The sequence below is a fragment of the Schistocerca americana genome, chromosome 7, assembly GCF_021461395.2.
Source record: "Schistocerca americana isolate TAMUIC-IGC-003095 chromosome 7, iqSchAmer2.1, whole genome shotgun sequence".
NCBI lineage: Eukaryota > Metazoa > Arthropoda > Insecta > Orthoptera > Acrididae > Schistocerca > Schistocerca americana.
Genome location: NC_060125.1, coordinates 489,492,610 through 489,520,268, shown reverse-complemented (window position 1 = coordinate 489,520,268; position 27,659 = coordinate 489,492,610). Strand labels below are relative to the sequence as shown.

General features: G+C 38.3%; 1 protein-coding gene across 1 annotated transcript in view; it reads right to left on the bottom strand.

Annotated features, from left to right (window-relative positions):
• LOC124623036 (A disintegrin and metalloproteinase with thrombospondin motifs 7-like) overlaps window positions 1-27,659 on the bottom strand; it is a 280,175-nt gene that overhangs the window by 86,505 nt on the left and 166,011 nt on the right. Inside the window, exons 8-9 of the mRNA XM_047148829.1 lie at window positions 20,544-20,753; window positions 14,644-14,749 (exon numbers count right to left, since the gene is read on the bottom strand). Coding sequence (XP_047004785.1) covers window positions 14,644-14,749; window positions 20,544-20,753 — 316 coding nt within the window. The remainder of the gene's footprint in view (window positions 1-14,643; window positions 14,750-20,543; window positions 20,754-27,659) is intronic.

Sequence of the window (27,659 nt, the reverse complement as noted above, 5' to 3'; positions counted from 1 at the left end):
ACACTCTCTGTAGCATATCAGGCGTAACAGTTTGGATAGCTGCTGTTATTTCTCATTTCAAATCATCAATGGTGGCTGGGAGAGGTGGCCGAAACACCATATCCTTAACATACTCCCATAAGAAAAAATCGCAGGGGGTAAGATAAGGGCTTCTTGGAGGCCAGTGATGAAGTGCTCTGTCACGGGCTGCCTGGCGGCTGATCCATCGCCTTGGGTAGTTGACGTTCAGGTTTCATAACTAACCTTTTTCGTAGGACTCTCCATACAGTTGATTGTGGAATTTGCAGCTCTCTGCTAGCTCTGTGAGTCGATTTTCCTGGGCTGCGAACAAATGCTTGCTGGATGCGTGCTACATTTTCATCACTCGTTCTCGGCCGTCCAGAACTTTTCCCTTTGCACAAACACCCATTCTCTGTAAACTGTTTATACCAACGTTTAATACACCACCTATCAGGAGGTTTAACACCATACTTCGTTCGAAATGCATGCCGAACAACTGTCGTTGATTCACTTCTGCCGTACTCAATAACACGAAAAGCTTTCTGTTGAGCGGTCGCCATCTTAGCATCAACTGATGCTGACACCTAGTCAACAGCGCCTCAAGTGAACAAATGTACAACTAAATGAAACTTTATAGCTCCCTTAATTCGCTGACAGATAGTGCTTAGCTCTGCCTTTTGTCGTTGCAGAGTTTTAAATTCCTAAAGTTATGGTATTCTTTTTGAATCACCCTGTACAAATTTACACACATATATGCTTCTTTTATGAAAAAAAACAAATCCTTTTATACACAACAATGATTCAGCAGAGATTTTGCATCAGACAACAGCTGTCTTTTAAATACGTCAGTGTAAAAAATGTTATGGGGCAAAATGCAATCTTTAACAATAGAATGGCGGAACAGGTCAAAATGACCCCTGTTATTTTTTTACTTCATTCATGAAATCATATCACTTTTCCTAATGTTTTCTCATCTTCATGAAAACGTATTATCATTTAGAAAATATTTATATTTTCTAGGGTCATTTCATTTGATGTACCTAAAATGGTGGAAAGGGGCAATTTTACATTGTTGTAATATCTTTTCTGAATACATGTAAATAATACAATAATGAAGCAGTAACAACCAGGAATTGTGCAGAGTTGTTTCTGCTTATTGTTGAATCTTGGCATGTGCTCTTTCAATCTGCCAAAGTTGTATCGTGTCATTCAGGTAATATTCTTGGCCTATGAAAGAACGAAAAATTGGAAATTCACTTCACTGATGAAGATGACAATTCTGTGCTGGAGACAAGTGAAGATGAAGATGAAGACAAAGACATTTTGAAAGAGGAGGTATTAGTGAAGGAGGTTTCAAATGCTGATCTGCATCCATTCTCACATCAACCATTGTAGCAGGCCCAATTGAATGCCTCTACAAAGATGGTTGCCACGGATGAGAATGAGTGGGATATTGCGAATTTTTCATCTTCTGGAGAAAGGTCAGCTACAAATGTTCTAAGGGAGTGAGGAGCTCCAACTTCTTACACTTACCAATGCAAAGATGGTTGCCATGGATGGGAATGAGTGGGATATTGCGAATTTTTCATCTTCTGGAGAAAGGTCAGCTACAAATGTTCTAAGGGAGTGAGGAGCTCCAACTTCTTACACTTACCAATGAGTAGACGGTACTATCATCAGTGCTTTCTGTCTTATTTCTGATGAAATGATGCTAAAGAAACACACAGAATCAAATGCCTGAAAATACTAAAAAACAATTATTGGGTCATGTTACCTGAGGATCTGGAGAAATTGAAAGCTCAGGGTGTAATTTGTACAAAGTGCAGATGACCTTCGGTTGCATCCTTGAGGGCCTATTTTCATTAGATACCTTATGCCCAGGAACAGATTCAAAGAGGTTCTCAGATTTCTTCATCTTGATGAAAGATCAACCTGAGATGAATGTATGCCAGCCAACAAATTCGCTCTTGTATCCGAAATTTGGGGAAATTCAATGGAAAACAGTATCCATTCTTGTCACCCTGGAGAAGATATAACCACAGACGAACAACTATTATCATGCAAAACAATATACTGCTTCATTCAATTCAGGCTCAACAAACCCAACAAATATGTTCTCAATTTCTGGACTGCTGCTGATGTAGCGACAAAGTATATCTGTAATGCTTTCCCATACCTCGGAAAAGAGGATACGCATACAGAGAAACGACCACTCTGAGAGTATGTTGTTCTGTGTCTCACAGAGCAATTTCTAAATGAAGAAAGAAACATGATGACAGACAACTTCTTCCCATCCCCTCAACTTGCTAAGAAGCTCAAAGAAAAGAAAATTTCATTACAAACCAAATCTGAAATATACTCCACTACCATCCTGCAACAGACTGGCAAAAATACTGCACGATGACTGTATACCAAGGAAAAAAGAATAAAAATTACATTTTTCTCGGTACACTGCATACTGACATAGCAATAAGCAAAGAAGGAATAAAGAAACCAGGAATAACATACTACAATGCAACAAGACATGGGGTAGACATGTTTGATCAAATGACTATCCATATTACAAAGGTTGCATGTAGGAGATGGCAGATGCATGTCTTCTATGTCATCTTGGACAAGGCAGCAATAAATGCTTAGGCCATTTACAAAATAGTAATGAACAACAAAATGGAAAGGAAGAAGTTGACACTTCTGCTGGTGAATGAATTCACGGTATTGAAAGAGCAAGAAGAAGAATGGACAAAAGAACATGATACAGGACCAAAATCATCTAGAAAAAGGAAGAAGTGCCTAATCAACATTTGCATAGGCAACAAGACAAGCAACAACTATGCAGAGTGCTGCAAACCTGTCTGCAGAAAAATTGCCTACAGATCAGAAATCACCTGTGCAGAGCATGTCTAGCAGATTCCAATGACTTATGTAGAAATCACAACAAATCCATGTACAGGACACACATGAGTATGATATGGAGCACAAATACTAAATGTATCTGGAAGGTTCTAAAAATAGTTAGTTTATGAAATTACACTGTTTGGGAAATTTGTTAGGAGGAACAATAATGAACTGGTAAGACATTTCTTTGTTGAAATAAGTAAATGATGTACTAATTACATGTTAAAGAATTGTTGTTAGTACTCACAAAAATAGGGATTATAGTAGAATAATATAAAATACTTGTTTGGGTCAAGTGACTCTTTGTGCTGTTAAAGGAACGTCAGTAACTCTGCTGTTCTAGTGTTAAATTTATTTTTGTCATGCAATTTTCTGACGCCAATTGACAGCCTGTTGTAAAGTTGAACAACACTGACATGGCTCACATTCCTTTGTGTGTTAGTTCTTTTTGTTTGCTGTGTATGTATGAGGGTTATTCGGAAAGAAAGGAACGATCGGTCGCGAAATGGAAACCACAGTGAAAATCTGATGAAGTTTTGTACAGGTGTGTTGGGCAGCGTCTATAGTATGCCTGTTGATCACGTTTTGTCATTCTTTTTTAGTTCTGAGCACACAGGGAGCACATAAAGTTACCTAGTACAATAGTGTCTCTCACCAAGTTCGAGGGCCTGGTGAGAAATTTCGCCTGAAGTTATGCAGCCATCATTACATAACTGTCGTGCATTTTCTTCTTCAAGACAATTCTCAGCTGCATTCTGCAGGGGCAATGAAGATGCTCCTGCATTGTTTTCAACTGGAAATGTTTGATTACCCATTATACAGCCCATAATTGCCTCCCTCTGAGTTTCATCTCTGCTCACATGAACTGCTGGCTATGAAGACAACATTTTGGCACAGACAATGAGCTGTAGGCCAGAATAGAGAATTGATGGAAAGCACTGGCAGCTGCCTTCTATAACAAGGGTATTGGAAAGTTGGTACAATGCTATGACAAACATCTAAATTGGATTGGCGACTACAGAGATAAGTAGCTGGAAGTTGAAGCTAACTGTTGCAAATGAAATGTTTTGATTTTCACTGTGGTTTCCATTTCACAACCTATCATTCCTTACTTTCTGAATAGCCCTTGTAGGTCTATTTTATTCTTGATATTGTAACAATGAAGGTCAGAATTTGTTTAAAACTCTTCAAGGTGGGCCCTGATATATATAAGGCACATCTGTATGTATAAGGTGCAAATACTGTTAGTATTTTAAGCTTTCCAAATATGGATTTCAGCGTGTGTATGGTGGACTGTGGATATTTATTCAGATAGCCCTCTTCTGTAACAAAAAAATTGTTCTGGGCAGCAAGTGGTGGAACTGCACAATATTATTTTATATCTTGCAAGAGGCTGAAAATAGCCAAAGTATGCTATGTTGACATCTTCTAAGGTAAAAATATTTGAAGTAATTCTAAGAGCTAAACAGATGGAATTGAGTCTCTGTGCATAGATGTTACTCTGTCTATAACTTTGGCACCCTGCATCATATCTGGGTTTACGTTTTGACTATTTTCCCAGTTGCTTGTAATTTCTCTTATCTTATCTTCATGGTCTTAAGGCAAACTGTACATTGGTGGCAGTAGAGTAATTCTGCAGTCAGCCTCAAGTGTCAGTTCTCTAAATTTTCTCAATATGTCTCACAAAAAGAACATAGTCTTCCCTCCAGGGATTCCCATTTGAATTCACAAAGCATCTCCACAGTTCTCATGTGCCAACTGACTTCTCATTCTAAAGACAAGTTGAAGCCTTTTGACTTAAAAGTTAAATTCAGAAATTTACTAAGAGACAGTTGATTTCTTGTCAAGCCATTTATATAGGTAACAAATCTAGCTGTCTACCTTTTAAGTGCTTCAATGTCTTCCTCTTATCTGTCCCAGTGGGAATCTTGCACACATGAGCAGTATTCAAGAATGGGTGCACTAGTGTCCTGCACACTAGTTCCTTTATAGAAGAGCTGTATTTTCCTAAAATTTCTCCCAATGAACCAAAGTCAACTGCCCATCTTCTCTACTATCATCCTTATGTATTTGTGTCATTACACATCGATCTGCAATGTTAAGTGTAGACATTTAATCAAAGTGACAGTGTCAAGCAGCCCACTAGTAATGCTATAGGATTGTTTTTCCCACTCATCTGCATTAACTTACATTTTTCTACATTCAGTGCAAGCTGTCAGTCATCACACCAGCTAAAAATTTTGTCTAAGTCAACCTTAGTACTCTTACAGTCACTCAATGACAATACTTTCCTGTATATTACAGTGTCATCGGCAGACAGCTGCAGACTGCTGCCCAACTTGTCAGTCAGATATTTATGTATTCAGAGAATAAAGGTGGTCCTATCACACTTCTGAGTGGCACTCCTGATGATACCCTCGTCTCTGACAAATGATCACCATCGAGGATAACATACTTAAGAAGTCTTCAAACTGCCCACACATCTGGCAACTCTTTCTGTATGCTCGTACCTTTGTTAACAGTCTGTACCACTTTATGAAAATCTAGGAATGTCAAACCTACCTGTTGCCATTTACCCATGGTTTGCCAGATGTTATACCAGAAAAGAGGAAGCTGAGTTTTGTATGAGTGATGTTTTCTAAATCTGTGCTGATTCTTAGACAGAAGCTTTTCTGTCTCAAGGAAATTATTACATTCAAATGTAGAATATGTTCATGAATTTTGTAGCAAACCAGTGTTAATAATATTGGTCTGTAATTTTGCATGTCTGTTCTTTTACTCTTCTTACATACAGAACCTGGAAACTTCTTTCCTTTCAACTGTTTCAGTTGCTTGTCTATGCCAGGGATGTCTATTACTATGTCCTTCATACAGGAGTCTGTGTGATGGTCAAATGACAGTATGTTTGTACTATCCTTCTGCACAAATGATTGCTTAAATGCAAAATTTAAAACTTCAGCCTTCTTTTTGCTATCTTCTATTGCCACATCAGACTGGTCGACTTTACTGGATATATTTATTCAGTCCACTAAGCAATTTTACCTAGAATCAGAATTTTGTTGGGTTATTGCACTACAAATTACTTGATGGTTGTCACTTTGAGCTCCAGTGTTGCTACGTCGACTACCACTCAGTTAAAGGTGACACGCAAACATGGCAGATCATTTCACACGCTGAAATTGTGTCCATGTAATGCGGAGTGATGTAGGAATCTGCTGCCATCAGGTATGGTGTTAACATTAGATGATCTGTCCACAGCTGATTGTAAATGACCAATGACTGAACAATGGCAGGCAACACATTTTGAAGCCCTGAATTTACACTCATGTCCTAATCTAACCACAACCTCTTGATGTGGAATATATCCAAGAAAAAGGCGGTCAGCAGCCTACGACAGAACTATTAATTGCGCTGTCTCTGCTCACAGTGATTAAAGCTGACCTATACTAGTAAACTGAAGACAGAAAAAAATTCAAGTGTCAGTGCCAAAAGTGAGCTGTAACATCTTGCTTTTGCTATGTGAGCTGATGCGATACCAGCCGATGAGCAGTCCTGGGTGGAATTCATTTACATGTTATAGGCAACTCAGGCAGTTTCCAAATGAGAAAAGAATGATAGGGAGAAAGATAACAGAAAATAAAATGGTCAATATGATGATGAAAATGACACAACAAAAGATTACCACAATCTTTTGTGTCTCAATCTGTAACTTTACCACTGCACTACAGAAGACCTCTAGATTGTATTTTTATAATTATTTATCTACAGAACCAGTTGCAATGATTATTTGATGCCTTCAAAAAGTCTGGTTGCACACCATGTCATATGAAGTTTACCTACTGCAAGCCAATCTCTGTGATAATAATAATTGAATATGTGAAGCCAAATTGCATCTTGTGCAAAAGAATCTGGTAGTCTTTGGCTAGTGGTGTGCATGAAATCTGTCGTATTTTGTTGCCATTATTTTGTGTATGTTGTTTTGGATGTGTTTATCATATATGACTCATTATGTGATTGGAATAAGGTGCCACAGCCCTACATTGTGAGTTCAGTTTCACAGTTACCTGTCGTAAAGTCATGCTGATTACTGTTTAACAACTTACGGACACAGATATTTCTTAATTTGGTGTGTCATCAATTTTTCCAACATTTTGGAGTATGGCTGAAAGAATTATATTGGTCAATGGCTTTCTACCTAATATTTGTCACCATTTTTAAAAGTAATGGCTTCAGTATTGATATTTTCAACCTTTCAGGAAATGATAAGTTGGCAATGTATGCCAAGGGTCTTACAATTTGTGCAGCAGTCTCAATTTTTATTACAATTTTGATTTTGTGTGGGGCCACAGCCTCTGAAATTTTTTTAAGGAAAACTTGGTCCATAGTAGGCTGTAATATTCTTCATTAATTGTGCAATCAACCAATTTTGATGTTTTTGTCATTTTCAAGCACATGTGGGGTAAACATCACATGATGTATCTCACTAGACATAGTGCATAGTTCAAGTTACTGTTTAACACTTGGGGCCACACTTATCGGATATGGACTATGTAAAATGTGGCCTCAAGTGTGGAACAGTAATTTGAATTATGTGTAATATCTAATGTGATACATTATGTGATGTTTATTCACATGTGCATGAAAATGACATGAATGTTGAAATCGGCCGATTGCTCAACTGCCAAAGAATATTGCAGCCTATTGTGGACCATGTTTTCCTGTACAAAAAGTCTTGATTATGACAGATCAAAGCACCCTATCTTCTCCTCCCAACATTTAATGTTTCAGGCTCTCTATCATTTTGTGTTCATTTTTGGATCCACCCTCAAGCTACATTCCGGTTTTTCTAGGTTTTTGAATTTTGAGCTTAATGCAGTTGTTGCATAATGAAGCTAGCCATACATACACTCCTGGAAATTGAAATAAGAACACCGTGAATTCATTGTCCCAGGAAGGGGTAACTTTATTGACACATTCCTGGGGTCCGATACATCACATGATCACACTGACAGAACCACAGGCACATAGACACAGGCAACAGAGCATGCACAATGTCGGCACTAGTACAGTGTATATCCACCTTTCGCAGCAATGCAGGCTGCTATTCTCCCATGGAGACGATCGTAGAGATGCTGGATGTAGTCCTGTGGAACGGCTTGCCATGCCATTTCCACCTGGCGCCTCAGTTGGACCAGCGTTCGTGCTGGACGTGCAGACCGCGTGAGACGACGCTTCATCCAGTCCCAAACATGCTCAATGGGGGACAGATCCGGAGATCTTGCTGGCCAGGGTAGTTGACTAACACCTTCTAGAGCACGTTGGGTGACACGGGATACATGCGGACGTGCATTGTCCTGTTGGAACAGCAAGTTCCCTTGCCGGTCTAGGAATGGTAGAACGATGGGTTCGATGACGGTTTGGATGTACTGTGCACTATTCAGTGTCCCCTCGACGATCACCAGTGGTGTACGGCCAGTGTAGGAGATCGCTCCCCACACCATGATGCCGGGTGTTGGCCCTGTGTGCCTCGGTCGTATGCAGTCCTGATTGTGGCGCTCACCTGCACGGCGCCAAACATGCATACGACCATCATTGGCACCAAGGCAGAAGCGACTCTCATCGCTGAAGACGACACGTCTCCATTCGTCCCTCCATTCACGCCTGTCGCGACACCACTGGAGGCGGGCTGCACGATGTTGGGGCGTGAGCGGAAGACGGCCTAACGGTGTGCGGGACCGTAGCCCAGCTTCATGGAGACGGTTGCGAATAGTCCTCGCCGATACCCCAGGAGCAACAGTGTCCCTAATTTGCTGGGAAGTGGCGGTGCGGTCCCCTACGGCACTGCGTAGGATCCTACGGTCTTGGCGTGCATCCGTGCGTCGCTGCGGTCCGGTCCCAGGTCGACGGGCACATGCACCTTCTGCCGACCACTGGCAACAACATCGATGTACTACTGTGGAGACCTCACGCCCCACGTGTTGAGCAATTCGGCGGTACGTCCACCCGGCCTCCCGCATGCCCACTATACGCCCTCGCTCAAAGTCCGTCAACTGCACATACGGTTCACGTCCACGCTGTCGCGGCATGCTACCAGTGTTAAAGACTGCGATGGAGCTCCGTATGCCACGGCAAACTGGCTGACACTGACGGCGGCGGTGCACAAATGCTGCGCAGCTAGCGCCATTCGACGGCCAACACCGCGGTTCCTGGTGTGTCCGCTGTGCCGTGCGTGTGATCATTGCTTGTACAGCCCTCTCGCAGTGTCCGGAGCAAGTATGGTGGGTCTGACACACCGGTGTCAATGTGTTCTTTTTTCCATTTCCAGGAGTGTATTATAAAAATCTATTTGTGTATGTGTGTGTGTGTGTGTGTGTGTGTGTGTGTTTCACATCTCCTTTTAAAGCACCAGACCAATTTCAACCAATCTTGGCACATACATACCTTACTGTCAAGCAACAGTTGCTGTGGGGATAAGAACCACCTACCTATCACAGTTCAGGAGATACTTCATAAACAATAGGATGTCTGAAAAACTGCCGCACCTCTTCATATCTCTACAGATAGCTATTGTTTTCACTAACAACCATTTGAATTTCAGTTGAAAGATGTCAAAAGTGCTGCCAGATCACAGGGATTTCCTTAAGTTCATGATGTTTAAATGTATTGCTTCTGTGATATTACCTGTATTTGCAATAAATTTTGCAGGGAGTATCCGCATGTGCCGTTAAAAGCACCTACCACAGTATATCACGGTAGCATATATAGTGCGGGAGATACAACATCGTAAACACTGAGATGCACAACAACAGATGCATTCTGCATGATGTTTAAATTTATTACTTCTTTTCAACCAATTCTATTCACAACACATTGCAGGCAGTATCCACATATGCCACTGCACATACCGGAAAAATTATATCACCGTATGACACATAAATCAGGAGATATGTCATAAACATGTGAAAAACTGTCACACTGTGTATGTTGTTTAAATTTATTACTTCTTTACTACTAACTTTATTCACAGCATATTTTGCTAACAGAATGTATATGCTGTGGAATGTACCTACACAAATAGATCACTGTACAACACATTTCAAGAGATGTGAAGATGTGATCTCATAATCAATGAGATACATACAAAAATGCTGCTTCATGCATGAAGTTTTAATACATTTATTCTTTATTATTAAGACACTCCTACAGTCGAGTGAACTTAAGGAAATCCCTGTGATCTGGCAGCACTTTTGACATCTTTCAACTGAAATTCAAATGGTTGTAAGTGAAAACAATAGCTATCTGTAGAGATATGAAGAGGTGTTGCCATAGATTCATTTACAAAATTGCATTATACGCTTGTGAAGCAGTTGTACCCAGTTTACAGAAACTGTCTAGGATCATCTTTCTTAATTTGGATATTGTACATATGCATTTGTATGTTATGTACATTTCTTTCTATGATTTTTTCATAATTTCAGAGGTGTTTTCACAAAAACATGGAAATGAAATTTTTTTGATACTTCACTACAAATGTACTTCATTTTTTGTTTTCTTTTCTAATAGAAAATTGGCAACATGAATACCTGGGCAGTGCAGAGTTTGTCAGCTGGTTGTTTACATAATTTGACACATTTTTAAATGTTAACATTTTCTGCATTTTAAAAATTATATCCTGTTCTTCACATTTCTACCCTGTTTGAGTGTTCACAATTTCCAAAATAGCTTTCAATTGTTATTAGTCTGTCTTATTATGCTGTCACTAGTCACAAATTTTATCTCAGTGATTGCTTTTCAACATACTTTCTTGTAATTCTCAGTATGTTCTTTGAAATATGGCATTGGGGATGTTTTCATTTTAAAACTTAGTCTTTTTGGAGTACTACAAGAATTTTTATTGGCAGATGTAATTCAGAAAGTTGCATTTATTTTACCATTGTACCTGATTCTTGACAGCTTCTTTGGAAAGCACATTTCAATATACCCCATGAAATTTGAAGAGAAGGAATTATATACATCATTGGTATTTGTGTTGGGAATCACTTTCACACAGGACTCGTTGCTTAAGACATTTACAAAATTTATACAATTTCCTGTAGCAAATTTTTTTTTATATATATAAAGAATATTGTAAAAATGATAGATTACTACTCACCATATAGAGGAGATGTTGAGTGGCAGATAGGCACAACAAAAAGACTGCTATACATTTGAGATTTCGGCCAGAAGGCTTTCTTCTCAAGTAGAAAACATACACACATTCACACAAGCACAATTCACACACACATGACCGTTGTGTCGGTCTCTGCCTCTGCCTTCGAGGCTGGACTCCTGGTTACAATGGGAGTGTTTCCTTGTTCTAATGAAATCTCACATTTGGGTTGGAGTAGTGAAGCTTCAATGATGGCAGATTTTAGACTTGATTCTCTAGATAACATATACTTTCTTTCCATGAGAGGCATGCCTCTACAGCATCACTTTGCTCATTTGAGATTTTATTTATTTCTTCTAAAATCTTTGTAATTAAAGTTTTTTTTTCCTTAGTCTATTTATTTGAAAATACTGTGCAGTGTGGAATCTTTTCCCCAAATTCTTTATGTCCTCAAATGTTGCACTTTCAAACTGCCTGCAAATATTTCCTATCTTCATGTTTTTGCATATTCTGTTTTTTTTTTTTAATTTTATTTATTTTTTGACATAGGGTCATTACACCAAATTATAAGAAAGTGGCACTCATAAAAACAATGTATTTGTTATTCTCAGATCATACATTCCTCTTTTAAGCAAGATTAAAAAAGCTTTTCTTTCATTCCTTGCAGCATGATCTGATCCCATCGGAAAGGCACTAAACAAGGAAATCTTCTCCCAACGTATTCCTCTAGCTCCACTGAATATCATGGATGGCTCCATTATTAATTTAAAGTCTGACTGCTTTTACTCTGAAATTCAGTAACTATACTTTGTCCTTGGCTGTCTGCAGACAGTTCAATTTCCTTATTACTAGCTGTTCTAGATAATTGATTTTTGGTATACCTTTGCAGTGCGTGAAGTCTTGTTTTATGCTATCTGTCTTATCCTTTTTATTAACAAAAGTCGAAATAAGGCCTCAAGAGAACAGCTTAGCAGTTGCAAATTTTTAGAGACCATTTTCATGTCTGATTTCTTATTTAACTTTGGCGGTACTATTCCATCTTCTGCCTGAGTCACAAAGTTGTTTTGTTTTCCACATGGTTCAATTAATTAGTTTCATGTTCAATGGGTTTTTTGCACAATAAATAATGATGATATGGAATTAATAATTTTACATTCACATCACAGATTGATTTAGAAACATAGCTACATACTGATCATTTATAAGTTATTATTTTTATTGTTATTAAATATACAGATGTGAGTTAGTAGTTCCTACCCACTAACTTTTACACACTACAATAATAGATATTCTTCTGTAGAACAGAAGGAGTTGTCAAGGGGAAACTTTTTCAGTTTGTTTTCAAATTTTAAGACATTTTATATCACTCAGTATGTGATCAAAAATTTTAATTGCAGCACTGTGCACCCATTTTTGTGATAAAGACATCGTTAATGTGGACTAATGAAAGTCATTTTTTCCTGGTATTGTAATTATGTACATAATTGTTCCTTTTGAACTGCATTTGATTATTTACAACAAACTTATTGAGGGAATAAATATATTGGGAAGCAGTTGTCAGAATACACAACTCCTTAAACAGATGTCTACAACATGATTGTGGGTGAGCAGCAGATATTATTCTTACAGTCCTTTTTTAGAATTGAAGACTTTCTTTCTAAAAGATGAGATACACCAGAACATTATTCTATATAACATTAGAATGAATATGTGAACTTACTGATATGTCTCTCCCCAAGATTTGAATTATTCTAAGTGTGAAAGTGGCTGAACTAAGTTGTTCTTGTGGATATAAAATGTGTTTTTTTTTCCAGTTAAAATTCTCATTAATATTGAACTAAGAATTTTAAAGTTTCCATCTTATTTATTATTTCTTCACCTTATGTTATACTCATGATGGATGTAGTACCCCTGGGTTGGAGAACTGAACATTTTGTGTCTTTTTAAAACCGAGGGCAAGACCATTCTCAGAAAACGGGATAATATTCATATAATTAACACACTTTCAAATATTAAGTAAGCTAAAATCTGTGATTTATAAAACTGAATAAAATTTAATTTCAATGCTAGGTTATATTTCCCTGATGATTTATGAAACTCCCAAAATTCCCTGAGGTTTCCCTGACTTTTCCAGATAAAATGAATCCCCCGATAATTCCAGGTGTTCTAGAAGAATAGCCACCCTGTTTAAGAACCTTGTTTACCATCCTTCTGTTGCTGTGTGTATACTCAGATTGATTAAAATACTAGTGTCATGTGCAAAAAGATCTAATTCTGCTTGTTGTACAGTAGATGGAAGATATAAAAAAAACAAAGATGATGTGACTTACCAAACGAAAGCGCTGGCACGTCGATAGACACAGAAACAAACACAAACATACACACAAAATTCTAGCTTTCGCAACCAACGGTTGCTTAAAACCCAAATCCTTTCATCTTTCCCTCTCCTTCCCTCTTTCCTGACGAGGCAACCATTGGTTGCAAAAGCTAGAATTTTGTGTGTATGTTTGTGTTTGTTTGTGTGTCTATCGACGTGCCAGCGCTTTCGTTTGGTAAGTCACATCATCTTTGTTTTTAGATATATTTTTTCCCACGTGGAATGTTTCCTTCTATCTGCTTGTGTCTGTATATGTGTGGATGGATATGTGTGTGTGTGCGAGTGTATACCCTTCCTTTTTTCCCCCTAAGGTAAGTCTTTCCGCTCCCGGGATTGGAATGACTCCTTACCCTCTCCCTTAAAACCCACTTCCTTTCGTCTTCCCCTCTCCTTCCCTCTTTCCTGATGAGGCAACAGTTTGTTGCGAAAGCTTGAATTTTGTGTGTATGTTTGTGTTTGTTTGTGTGTCTATTGACCTGCCAGCGCTTTTGTTTGGTAAGTCACCTCATCTTTGTTTTTATATATGAGGAACAATAGCAGACCTAAGGTTGAGACTTGAGTGTATATATATATATATAGTCTGGGGACATTAATCTGACTGGGGTAGAAATAACATATCAGAGTCCTCAAGTCTCAACCTTAGGTCTGCTATTGTTCCTCATATATATATATATATATATATATATATATATATATATATATATATATATATATATATATATATATATATATATATATATAAGGAACAATAGCAGACCTAAGGTTGAGACTTGAGGACTCTGATATGTTATTTCTACCCCAGTCAGATTAATGTCCCCAGACTACATTGGTTGAATTACTAAGTACAACTTCCTTCATTCATTGGCTTCAACATCAATCACATGAATCTTGTAATCTAACAGAATATTGTGATTCATACAGTCAAATGCCTTAGATAAGTCATAGAAATGTAAATGGGTGCTACTTTGTTATTTAATACTTGTGAGATTTCGTGAGTGAGCAATTCTTCTGAAATACAAACTGTGATTTGCTGAACATATTACTGTTGATCAGGTGAGGTACTATTCTAGAATGCATCACCTTCTCAAAAATTTTGGAAAATGAAGTCTACTTCAAGTATACAAGTCATTATAGCATGAGTATAAGTTTCTAATAAATAAAAACAAAATAGTTTTATTTCATTAGCTTTGTTATTAATTAATTTACTTTTTCAAACACTTACATTTGTCATAATATGGCACCCACTTGTACACTTTGTTGTTGTATGTTCTGTTATTGAACTGGGAGCATTGTAAGTCTCTGGCATTTGGCTCTCCTTCAGGACAAGGCTGCAAAATATAACAGAACAGTATACAGAACTAAGAACTGATGAAATTTTGAGCAACTGATTTCATTCCAGTCAAACGTATTTTATAACTGATAGGTACTTATATTGTGATTTATGTATGGAATGTAAGCATTCACATAACTGTAAAGGTTTTTTTACACATGTAATAAAAGAGTTGGCTCTCCCTTTCCTAAACGATGCTACAAGACTGACCAGAAAGTTGTATACAATACATTAACATTTGTGTTATGGGCATTTTTAAGTAAATCTATGTATTCATGATATAATCATTGAATAGGTAGTAAATACAGTGAAAGGTTACAAACATTTGGATGTTCCAATTGATATTCAAGTCATTCATGGTTGAGGCTTACTTAAATATCCTCATTCTGATGTTCTTTAGAACATTTCATCAAGATAGAAAAGAAACAGTTGGGATAATAGAATTAATAAAGAAATGATGAAAATGTACAAATCGGAAAGTAAACAGCAACAACATTGGTCACATAGAAATTAAATTTTACAGAAATATAGAAAATTTAGAGAAGACTGGAAAGATCTTTATCTGGATATTGAACATGTTTTGCACTAGTCATAAGGAAATTAATAATCCACTTTGATTTGATTGATGTTTTTGTGGTTTTTGGCCTCAGGAAAATTAAAAACATATGTGATTGATGCTTTTTATGTGGTTTTTGGCCTCAGGACAATTAAAAACAAATGTGAATGATGCTTTTTATCCGGTATTTAGTGTCAGGACAGTTAAAAACCGATTTTTCCCATCCAATGTGATATGACCTTGCCGTGGTGGATAGGCTTACTTCACTAACAGTATCAGACCTGTACACCCTTGCACACTAAGCAGAACAGTTTGTTTAACATCAAATGTTCACCATAGGCATTGTTGTATGAGTCATTTGTCATTTGTAGATGACCACTATTAAATTATGATGCTTACAGTACCATCTATTGCGACATTTTGTAACTATTTATTTTTCTTCTCCCATATGCTTTCCCCCTTCTCCGATAATATTTCGTTGCAGTTTGACATCATTCTGAACAGTGGAGTTATTTCTACAGCAGTTTGGAAGTTTAATTATAATAACTCTCTATATAGGAGGACCAGCTGTAATAAGAGCTAGGATTTCCTTTCCTAGTGGAGCAATCTACACCCCAAGGAATTTAAGGTAAGTATTGCCTTTACCAGCAAAACATAAAACAACAGAGAACTGGCTTTATAAATACAGTTCTTTAAGCTTTGCCGGATTTTATGTTGGTGGAGGAGACAAATATTATGTGCCTATTTCTGTAAGTGTATAAATTACTGTTCAATGTAATCTTTAACATGTAATCCTCACATTGATAGTAACTGGAATGCTTTCCAAAGAAGTGGGAACATTTCACAGTGCCCCAGCAGTCTTTCAAAGGTTCCTCGAGCAACTGCTGCATGATTTTCAGGGCTGCATAAATTATTTAGAAGACACTGAGGTGGTGGGGACAACAATGGAAGAACACTTACAAAACCTGCGACAGCTGCTCCCCACCTACCAGTCCACAGACCTCAGAAGCAATCTTGAAAAATCTCTTTTTTCTTCAAACGTTCCACTATATCACATCACTCTCCAAAAGGTATTAAGCCCACATAGAAGATGGTCAAATAAGTCATCATACTTCCTGGACCCATAAATTTAAAGGAGCTCCAGTCCTTCCTGGGAAATTAATGTCCTAATGAAAATTTATCTCAGGTGTGGTGTCAGTTGTGCATCCGCTCATCATCTTAACATCCTGCAGTAGAAGGGCGTGCTTTGTGTATTGGTGGAGGCATATGCAAAGGTGTTCAAAACTAAAGCAGGCCTTCCTATCAGTACCACTTCTCACCACATTTCAACTGTGCAGACACCATGTCTTGGCACATTTCAACTGGGCCAACAGCTACTTGTTGTGGCAGGCAACTCTGAATAGGGTTGGTTCAAATGGCTCTGAGCACTATGGGACTTAACTCCTAAGGTCATCAGTCCCCTAGAACTTAGAACTAATTAAACCTAACTAACCTAAGGACATCACACACATCCATTCCCGAGGCAGGATTCGAACCTGTGACTGTAGCGGTCGCGCGGGTCCAGACTGTAGCGCCTAGAACCGCTCGGCCACTCCGGCCGGCTCTGAATACAGCCTGGAGGCTGTCCTGGGAGATAGACAAATAGATGGCTCTGAGCGTCTGATCATATTTGCATTGAAGATGCTCAGTGCCATGAACAAGAGGTATTCACAAATCATAGAAGGTCCTCACAATAATCTTTTTGCTGAAGAAATTTTATGTATTTCTCTATAGAACAAAGTTTCACCTCATTGTGGACCATAAGTCATTGATCTCCCTCTTCAGCCCTGTAGCAAAGCTACCCAAGAGGAAAGCCCACCAACCCAAGAGCTGGACACTCGTATGAAGTAGTTACAATTACAAAATTCACTTCCACTATACCACTCAACATGACAACGTGGATGCCCTGTCCCATCTCCCAATGGGCTTCAACATGGAATTCAACCAAGGCAAGACTTTTTGCTTTCAGCTGGATGAAGTGGCTCTATAGGCAGAGAATGCTTTTCCCATTGGGGGGGGGGGGGGGGGGAGGGGGGGGGAGGCTGTGTGTAACATGGTCAAGAAGTCCATCTTACAACAGGGCTGGTTGGACTACATTCTTGGTCAACTCCACTCCTGGCTAATCCTGGTGGACAGAGTTATGTTACTAACCGTGGATCAACTGCGTATCTGGGTGGTCCTGCCAGAACCTCCTCTGTACCCAGAAATCTTGTGGCTGCTGCACCAAGATCACTGGGGTGTCTTGTGAACTAAACAGTCCACCCAGCACCTTGTTCAATGACCATCAGGTCAAATGTCTTGTCTGCAACAGTTATCAGTGTGAACAACAGCAAGTCACTCCCTACCAAACATTCTCACTCTGGATGACACACTCTTGCCCATGGGAACAGTTTACGCTGAGTTTGTGGGCCCCTTCACAGGTACCATGTGGACGATTGTACTCAATATGTGCTCAAGCTTACCGTTCAAGGTCAACTGTCAGTCCACAATAGTGAGGAGGCTGGAGACGCGGTGCTCAACAAAATTTTCACTATAAAAGGACTTCCTCCCACAATGATCTCAGTGTGGAGGCTGGAGTCACAGTGCTCAACAAAATTTTCACTATAGAAAGACTTCCTCTCACAATGGTGTCCAACAGTAGACCACAATGAAACTTTCAACCTGCAGTGGAGTGTGTGTTGTTATGAAACTTCCTGACAGGTTAAAACTGTATGCCAGACTGAGACTCCAACTCAGGACCTTTGCCTTTTGCAGGCAAGTGTTCTACCAACTGAGGTACCCAAAAATGACTCACAACTTGTCCTCATAGCTTTATTCTACCATTGCCTCATCTCCCACCTTCCAAACTTCACAGTTCTCCTGCGTAACTTGTAGGGCTAGCACTCCAGGAAGAAAGGACTTTGCAGACACATGACTTAGCTGGGAAATTTTTCCAGAATGAGATTTTCACTCTGCAGCAGAGTGTGTGCTGATATGAAACTTCCTGGCAGATTAAAACTGTGTGCCGGAGTGAGATTCAAACGTGGAACCTTTGGCTTTCAGGGGTAAGTGCTCTACCAACTGAGCTACCCTGGTACAACTTATGACCTGTCCTCACAGCTTTACTTCTGCCAGTACCTCATCTCCTACATCACAAATGTCACTTTTTTCCTCCTGCAAAACTTGTACAGGACTAGCACTCCTAGAAGAAAGGATACTGTGGAGACATAGCTTATTCACATGCTGGGGGATGTTTCCAGAGTGATATTTTCACTCTACAGCAGTGTGTGCACTGATATGAAACTTTCTATCACATTAAATCTGTGTGCCAGACTGAGAATTGAATACAGGGAGTTTAGGAGGTGGGAAATGAGGGACTGGTGGAAGTAAAGCTGTGAAGACGGGCCTTGTGATGTGCTTGGGCAGCTCAGCTAGTAGACCACTTGCCCATGAAAGCCAAGGTCCCAAGTTTGAGTCTCGGTCTGATGCAAAGTTTTAATCTGCCAGGAAGTTTCATATCAGCACACATTCTACTGCAGAGCAAAAATCTCATTCTGTAAATATCCCCCAGGCTGTGGCTAATCCATGTGTCCACAATATCCTTTCTTCCACGAGTGCTAGCCCTGCAAGATTCGCAGAAGCACTTCTGTGAAGTTTGAAAGGTAGGAGATGAGGTACTGGTAGAAGTAAAGCTGTGAGGATGGGTTGTGAGTGGTGTTTGTGTAGCTCAGTTGGTAGAGCACTTTGCTCTGAAAGGGATGAGCCACTAACCCTTTTTCGAGTTCCTGTAGGTTGAAACTGACAGGGGAGAAGTGCCTAGGTAAACATTTCTTTGGCCATCAGCTCCAGACACTCCTAAATCTCATTTTGCCCATGCCTGTGAGACTGCCCACAGCACTGTCTCCACAATTCCGGCTAGGTACCTGTGTGTTGTGGCCTTCAGATGTCAGTACTAGTAGATTTCCATGATCGTTTGGCAGCAGCTGGGATGCCATGTGTTCACTCTGGCTATGGGTGACTAGGCAGTGACATGCCATCAAAATCAGCACCGCTTGCAGTGAGGGACCAACTTGCTGCCACCTCCAAGCCCTTTGGCAGACACACACCGTGGCAACACCAACTTTCATTCCTCTTCCGCTGGACCCTCTGCTATCTCCTCTCCTGCTCCTGAGCTCTTCCTGCCATATAGTTCTCAGTTCTGTTCACCAATTTCAGCCAATCCCTCATCTCCCTCTCTTTATAGGCTGCCTGAGAGGGACGAGATGTCAGAAGAAGATCAGACAAGGTATTGGCCTGCTGACGCTGAACTCACCACTGCAGCTCCTTTCTGTGCCAGATCCCAACTTGGACATGGAGTGACCTCAGCTACCAGCACTGAAGTCACTAAGACTCTGATTGTGCCACCAGGCAGTGATCTTCCAGCCATACACTCCTGTCTGTGCTGATTGGGAGCTGGTAAAACCAGAGGGGGCGTCCGAGGCTTCCACAGACATTGTCCTCATCCTGGTTCAGAGTGCTGCCTGGCTGCTTCGCCAGCTGGGGATCAACTAAACAAGATGTAGCTCACTGCTTCCCCATGGAAGAAGGAATGTAGTAACCCACTGGGCTTCCACCTAGATTTTGGGCACCAGCCAATATTTTCGACATTGGCCGTCATTGTACCTCTGGCACATACAACATACCAGTCACTCCACATCCATTATTGTGAACTTTGACCACCATGGAGAGACACCGCGGTTGAGGGACTGCCTGCTTTGCAGATACCGCTGAGTGCCACCTACGACATGCCATCTACATATGCTGTTGCCCTCAATCTACTCTTACTCATTGTGCTATTTACTACGATAGCTAGAACTGTACTGTATCTGTCTTGCAACATGACTATGTCATACACTGTATCTGTAGTCAACTATTGTCCTATGAGGTCATTAAGTATACTTGTTCTGGAGGGTTATTTGGTGTCTGGGCTTCTCTACTTATAAACTGGTTTATAAGAAGAGATTGTTTTTGCCTCAGGAGATTACAATTCCAAGTCTGACATCTTTCTAGGAAAGACCTAACCAGGAATTGGTAAGGAATGAAGTAGTGAAACGAAGAACGCATTTTGAAAGGAAATGTAAAGCATGAGTATGAAACAGAGTAACATGCAGTTGGTCAATAGCAAACTGCACTGTAGAATGTTTGGTATTTATACAATAATATAAGTTATGTTGCTTACCTGTGTGTTACAGAGTCTGTAGCGACGACGTTCTCCCAGGCAATACTTCCCGCCAAATTTAGGAATTGGGTTGTTGCACTCTCTTTCAATGGTGGAAATTCCAGCACCACATGTGCGTGTACATTCACTCCATGATCCCCATTCCCCCCACCCGCCATTTACTGGATCAGGTCGATCTCCAACTTCAACACACTTGCGATCTTGACACCACTATAGAACAAAAATTTATTTTAAATAACTTGGTTTGTAGCAGCTCTGAGATTGTTCTGTTACATAACAAAGTGAGTCACAATATTTTGGCAAACATGAAAACACTTATTTTAAAGTTACTTCTGATTGATTCGTTTGTTCAGTCCTTTTCTTGATGTAAAATAGTAAAAATAGATTAAAAATTTGGAAAGGAGAACTATTTCACAGAATATTCAACTCACAGATTAAGTATTACAATATTCACGCAACAAAAATAAATATGGAGGATCATATGAAACAAATACGGTAAGTTATTAATGCACTATTAGTTTATTAGTAATCATAATAACATTTATGATACCATGAACAACTGCAGTAGACCTAACTGTTAAACTGTACACGTGTCTAAGTGAGTGAAAAAACATATTTACGCTCTTGAGTTTACTTTCATACAAAATCTCAATAAAAATAAGCTACTCCACTAATTATTGCAGCTAACTGATACATCTATGTATGTTTCTACAACCACTGTCATCTAGGTAAAACTTATTACATAATTATAATATTTTTCACTCATCTTGGCAATATTTTGCTGTTGATCCGGGAGCTTCCTGTTCAGGCATTCTCACACACAATTGTGAAATTTTATTCTAGTATGTATTAGACTTGTTACTGGTACAATACTTTTTTAGGAATATGTAAAAAGAAAAAAGTTTTCTAGTGTCTTGTTAGAAAGTGTCAAAAGCTATTTTAGTGCTTATGTTATATAAGGAAATCTGTACCCACTTCTTAATGATACCAACAAATGAGTAGCCCCAAGATATCAGTGCAGCTCCTGACAGCAGTTCATGATCAACAGTCAATGAGTAACATTTCCACTATCATTTCTGGTTTAGCATTCAAAGCATGTAATATAAAGAATGGAATAGATGTTTATTGTCTCGTAACATACAATTTCAAGTCATTGGCTTTATGTACAAAATACTCATCAAATCACAAAAACTGGTTTAAAATTTTTCTTATGAGATTATTAATATCATAAACTGTATTGGATATGTAATTAATATGCAACTAATAATTTTTCTTAAAAAGTAACAAACTTTTAAAAATCAACAGTCCTAAGTACTTGCTCCCTCCTGCTCAAATTTTCAGGTTGTTCTTCATTTATTTACTTAGCATCCTTGTATCACATTATTATAAAAATGATATAGGATTTGTCATACATTGCCTTACATAGAAAACTGGACATGAAAAGATTTACAATTATATGTCCATCCTTGTATCTCATCATGAAAAAAATGATATAGGATTTGTCATACATTGCCTTACATAGAAAATAGGACATGAAGAGATTTACAATTATATGTCCATAAATAAAATATATAACATGAAACCATATGCGTAACAACATTCATAATATGCTAAATTAGAATAATAGGTGAATACAATTTAGTTTTCAATGAGCATTTTGGGTCATTATGACAAAGGAAATAAGCTACTGTATATTGAATGCTGGTGATTTAAGTATTCCTTGACACTATAAAAATTCTTGCTAATTAACACTTTTTTAAGTTCTTTTTTGAATATGTGGAATTTTGGTATACTTTTAATTTCCTTTGGCAGAGCACTAAATAAGATTTTTGGCTGAAAAAGAACACTTTTTTGACACATAGCTTTTGTGTGACTTTCTCTATGAAAGTCGTCTCTATTTCTCGTTTTGTAGTTATGAACTTGATTGTTTAACAAAGAATGTTCCTGGTGTGTCTTCATAAAACATGTTGTTGTTGTGGTATTCAGTCCAAAGACTGGTTTGATACAGCTCTCCATGCTACTCTGTCCCGTGCAAGCTTCTTCATCTCCCAGTACCTACTGCAACCTACATCCTTCTGAATCTGTTTAGTGTATTTATCTCTTGGTCTCCCTCTTCAATTTTTACCCTCTGCGCTGCCCTCCAATACTAAATTGGTGATCCCTTGATGCCTCAGAATATATCCTACCAACCAATCTTTTCTTCTAGTCAAGTTGTGCCACAAATTTATCTTCTCCCCAATTCTATTCAATACCTCCTCATTAGTTATGTGATCTACCCATTTAATCTTCAGCATTCTTCTGTAGCACCATATTTCGAAACCTTCCATTCTCTTTTTGTCTAAACTATTTATCGACCTCATTTCACTTCCATACTTTCAGAAAAGACTTCCTGACTCTTAAATCTATACTCGATGTTAACAAATTTCTCTTCTTCAGAAACGCTTTCCTTGCCATTGCCAGTCTACATTTTATATCCTCTCTACTTCTACCATCATCAGTTATTTTGCTCCCCAAATAGCAAAACTCATTTACTACTTTAAGCGCCTCATTTCCTAGTCTAATACCCGCAGCATCACCGGATTTAATTCAACTACATTCCATTATCCTCGTTTTGCTTTTGTTGATGTTCATCTTATATCCTTCTTTCAAGACACTGTCCATTCCATTCAGCTGCTCTTCCAAGTCCTTTGCTGTCTCTAACAGAATTACAATGTCATCGGTGAACCTCAAAGTTTTAATTTCTTCTCCATGGATTTTAATTCCTACTCAGAATTTTTCTTTTGTTTCCTTTACTGCTTGCTCAATATACAGATTGAATAACATCGAGGATAGACTACAACCCTGTCTCACTCCCTTCCCAACCAGTGCTTCCCTTTCATGCCCCTCTACTCCTATAATTGCCATCTGGTTTCTGTATAGATTGTAAATAGCCTTTTCCTCCTTGTATTTTACCCCTGCCACCTTCAGAATTTCAAAGAGAGTATTCCAGTCAACATTGTCAAAAGCTTTCTCTAAGTCTACAAATGCTATAAATGTAGGTTTGCCTTTCTTTAATCTATTTTCTAAGATAAGTCCTAGGGTCAATATTGCCTCATGTGTTCCAACATTTTTATGGAATCCAAACTGATCTTCCACGAGTTCAGCTTCTACCAGTTTTTCCATTCATCTGTAAAGAATTTGTGTTAGTATTTTGCAGCCGTGGCTTATTAAACTGATAGTTCAGCAATTTTCACGTCTGTCAACACCTGCTTTCTTTGGGATTACTTTCATAAATATAGATACATGGTGGTAGAGTCATGATTTGTAGTTCCTTGAAAACTTTTTTACATGATTCTCTGTGTGTCATACCTCTGATTATCCTTATTACCCTCTTTTGAAGCACAAATGAGTGTTTGGGCAAACTGGTATTCCCCCAAAAATGATACCATATCTTAGTGTGCTATGCATGAGTGCAAAGTATGAACATAACACTGCAACAACACTACAGGAATTTTTTAGTATTCTAAGAACATAACAATACTGACTTAATTTTTTGTTTAACATTTCTGTATGTTTCTCCCACATTAAATATTCATCTAGCCACAATCCTAAAAATTTGGTGTGGGGGGGGTTTGCTCTATCTTACACTGCCCAAGTTTTACAGTTAGGCCAGAATTTACTTTGTTTGTTATATGTCTGAAGTTCATCTAAACTGTTTTTTTTTTTTGTCATTAACAGTTAATTTGTTGTTTGTAAACCACATGTTTGCTTCTTCTGTGGCTACTGTGACTCTCTCCAGTAAGTCAGTTTCATTCGTAGCTTTGACAAATAGACTGGTGTCGTCAGCTAACAATACTGCATATGCTATTGATGGTTCAAATGGCTCTGAGCACTATGGGACTTAACATCTGAGGTCATCAGTCCCCTAGAACATAGAACTACTTATACCTAACTAACCTATGGACATCACAAACATCCATGCCCAAGGCAGGATTCGAACCTGCGACCGTAGAAGTAGCGCGGTTCCCGACTGAAGCGCCTAGAACCGCTCGGCCACCGTGGCCAGCTCTATTATTGATAAATGGCTTGGCAAATCATTTATAAATATTAAGATCAGCAATGGCCCCAGTACAGAGCCTTCCGGCACGCCACACCTGGTTCTTTGGTATGCCGATGAGTAGACTTTACCCACATGCTGTATCTCTGTCTTCAGATACCTATTAGAAAGATAGGATTTGAACCAATCATGTGCTACTCCACGAATTCCATAGCAATATAGTTTCGTGAGCAGTAAATTATGGTCAATGACGTCGAAAGCCTTAGACAGGTCCAAAAACAGGCCACAGTTTAATTCATTTTTGTCTACAGAATTTATGATCAGTTTTAAAAAGTTATAAATTGCTATGTCAGTTGACCTATTTTTCCTAAAACCGTTTTGCCCTTTAACTAGAATTTGATTTTTATTAAGAAAATGAGATAGTCTTTCATGCATTACCCTTTCAATTACTTTTGAAAATCCAGATAACAATGATATAGGCAGGTAATTGATTACATCAGACTAGTCACCCTTCTTGTAAATAGGCTTGACAATCGATTTCTTTAGTTTTTCTGGGAAGAGTCCTGTGGTAAATGACATGTTAATCATGTCAGCAAGGGGGGAATCTATGTATCTCGCACTGTTCTTTATTACTTTGTCTGGAATCCCATCACAGCCACATGTCATTTTATTTTTTAACTGATTTAAGGCATTTTGTCCCTCTAATGCAGTAACAGGGAGTAGAAACATGGTATCATCATTCATTGGTAGTTGCACCCTGGAGTTGAAATCACATATTTCTTGAATTAGTTTTGTTGCGATATTTTTGTAATGTGTGTTGAATATGTTGGCTATCTGTAGTGGGTCCTCAACTGCTTTCCCTTTACTTTTAATTACAAGAATGCTGTTTTTACTTTTTTGTTTACCTATGCTCCTATTTATTACCTCCCAGGTTGATTTTATTTTGTTAGTACCTTTCCTGATATATGAGTCATTATTTAGTTTCTTAGCTGCTATTATAACTTTTTTTTATGTACTTTCCTGTAAATTTTCACATATGGTTTTAATGCAACAGTATTTTTTGCAGATTTATTTAACTTTTATAGAGTGTCTGCAGATTTTTTCATTCCCTGTGTTACCCACGTCTTTGTTTTGATTTGAATTTTGATTCGTTTAATAGGAAATGTGATATCATAACAATACCAATAACTTGCTAGGAATGACTCAAATTTTTTATCTACATCACAGGTTGATTCTTTGTCCCAAGTTACATTTTTTAACATGTGATAAAAACCCTTACGCTGCCTTCATTTACAAATCATTTCTCTCTGTATTTTTCATATACCACTGGATCCTTAATAGATATATTTTATAATGTTAACGTGACTGCCTTATGATCCAAGAACCCTGTCTCTATTACTTCAGTGATATGTTCACATTTATTCTTATTGACAAATACTTGATCAATTATTGTTTCAGACACATTTAAACATCTAGTGTCTTCTGTTACTGTTGCTGTCATATTATAAGATAAGCACAGATTGGTCTGTTGTTGTTGTTGTTTACTGCAGTTAGTTTTAAAATTAACATTAAAATCTCCAAGGACAATTGTATTTGTTAATTGCTGTTTGAGTTGATTTACCAGCATTTCAAGGTCGTGGAGAAAACAAGTAAAATTCCCTGATGGTGATCTAAATATGCACACAATAAACATTTTCAGTTTTTTTAACTCACATACACAGTATTTAAAGTCTTTTTCTATGCATTTTACACTACTATATTTAACTTCTTTTGCATCAAGACCTGTCCTAACATATATGCACGTACCACCACCCATACTATTAACGCTACAAAACATACTTGTCATTTCAAATTCATGAATAACAGCAGTACATGACTGGGTCTCTTCCAGCCAATTCTCATTTGCACACAAGACTGCAGTTTCTTTTAAATAGTCATTTAGGAGGACTTCTATTTCACCTAGCTTGCTGCCTAAACCCTGTACATTCTGATAGAAAACTGTTAACTTATTTTAATTTTTTGATTTCAGTGCACCATTTACCTTATTATTTGTGTGATGCTGCCTGCCAATAAAAAATCCTGGAGATGTGTTGGTGGAGCTGTTTTTCTTCTGAGTCAAAGTTTAACGTTGCCTTCAGATATTTATTCAGCTGGTGGTGCTGTGGATGGTGTTTCATCTTCTAATGATGAATATTCTTGCAATGATTTTTGTCCAACTGTAGTAGATTCTGCTGCTGGTGTGGAAGAGGTACCCCCTTCTGCGAACTTCATTAGCATTGATAAAGGAGATGTAACTACATCTGTTAAATCTTCATTTTTATGTTGGAGAATTTCAGTTGCCATGATGGGTGGTGGTGGTGGTGGTAGTGGTATGGTAGGGCAATTCTTGTCTTCAACTGCTAACACTCAATTAAGTATTTCTCAACTAATGAATGCTCTTTCAAGTTTATTTCTGTGTAGCCCATGCCTGGTAAAATGACTTCTTTCTGAAGATGGTACATTCACATATGTGGCATTCAGGAAGCTTCAGCATATTTTTTCATATTTTATATTAGTAACAGTGATTTCTTTGTTGACACAAGATTTTTCCATGAGATCATGTCTTTGTGGTATACTTGCAACATAGAAGTTCACATTTGTAATTTTCTGTAGCGTGTTTCTTAACGATCTTGTGGCGAGTTTACCCTCATTCCTACAAACGTCATTAGCACCACTGATTATTAAACAGTTTCTTCCAGGCTCCAAATATTGTTCACAATTTTTTAGAATTTCACTCAAGGGAGTGCCTGGTTTCATTATTCCACTAACCTTAAACATAGTTTGCATGTTACACATGGTACCAGCTAAGCCCTTTCCATGACTGTCTGAGAGCATGGAGATATCTTCTTTGTTCTTATTGCTTGAGGTTGTCATGCTCTCAAGATATGTAGGTTCCCTGCTAATTATAGTACCGGTATATCCTTGCTTGTTATTACAAGACTTCGTACTTGACTGGTTTTTAATCTCTGTATTTGGTGAAAGTACTTCGTTTCTTTCGCTATTTTCACATCTTTTAGGCTCATCACAGGTTAAAATAATTC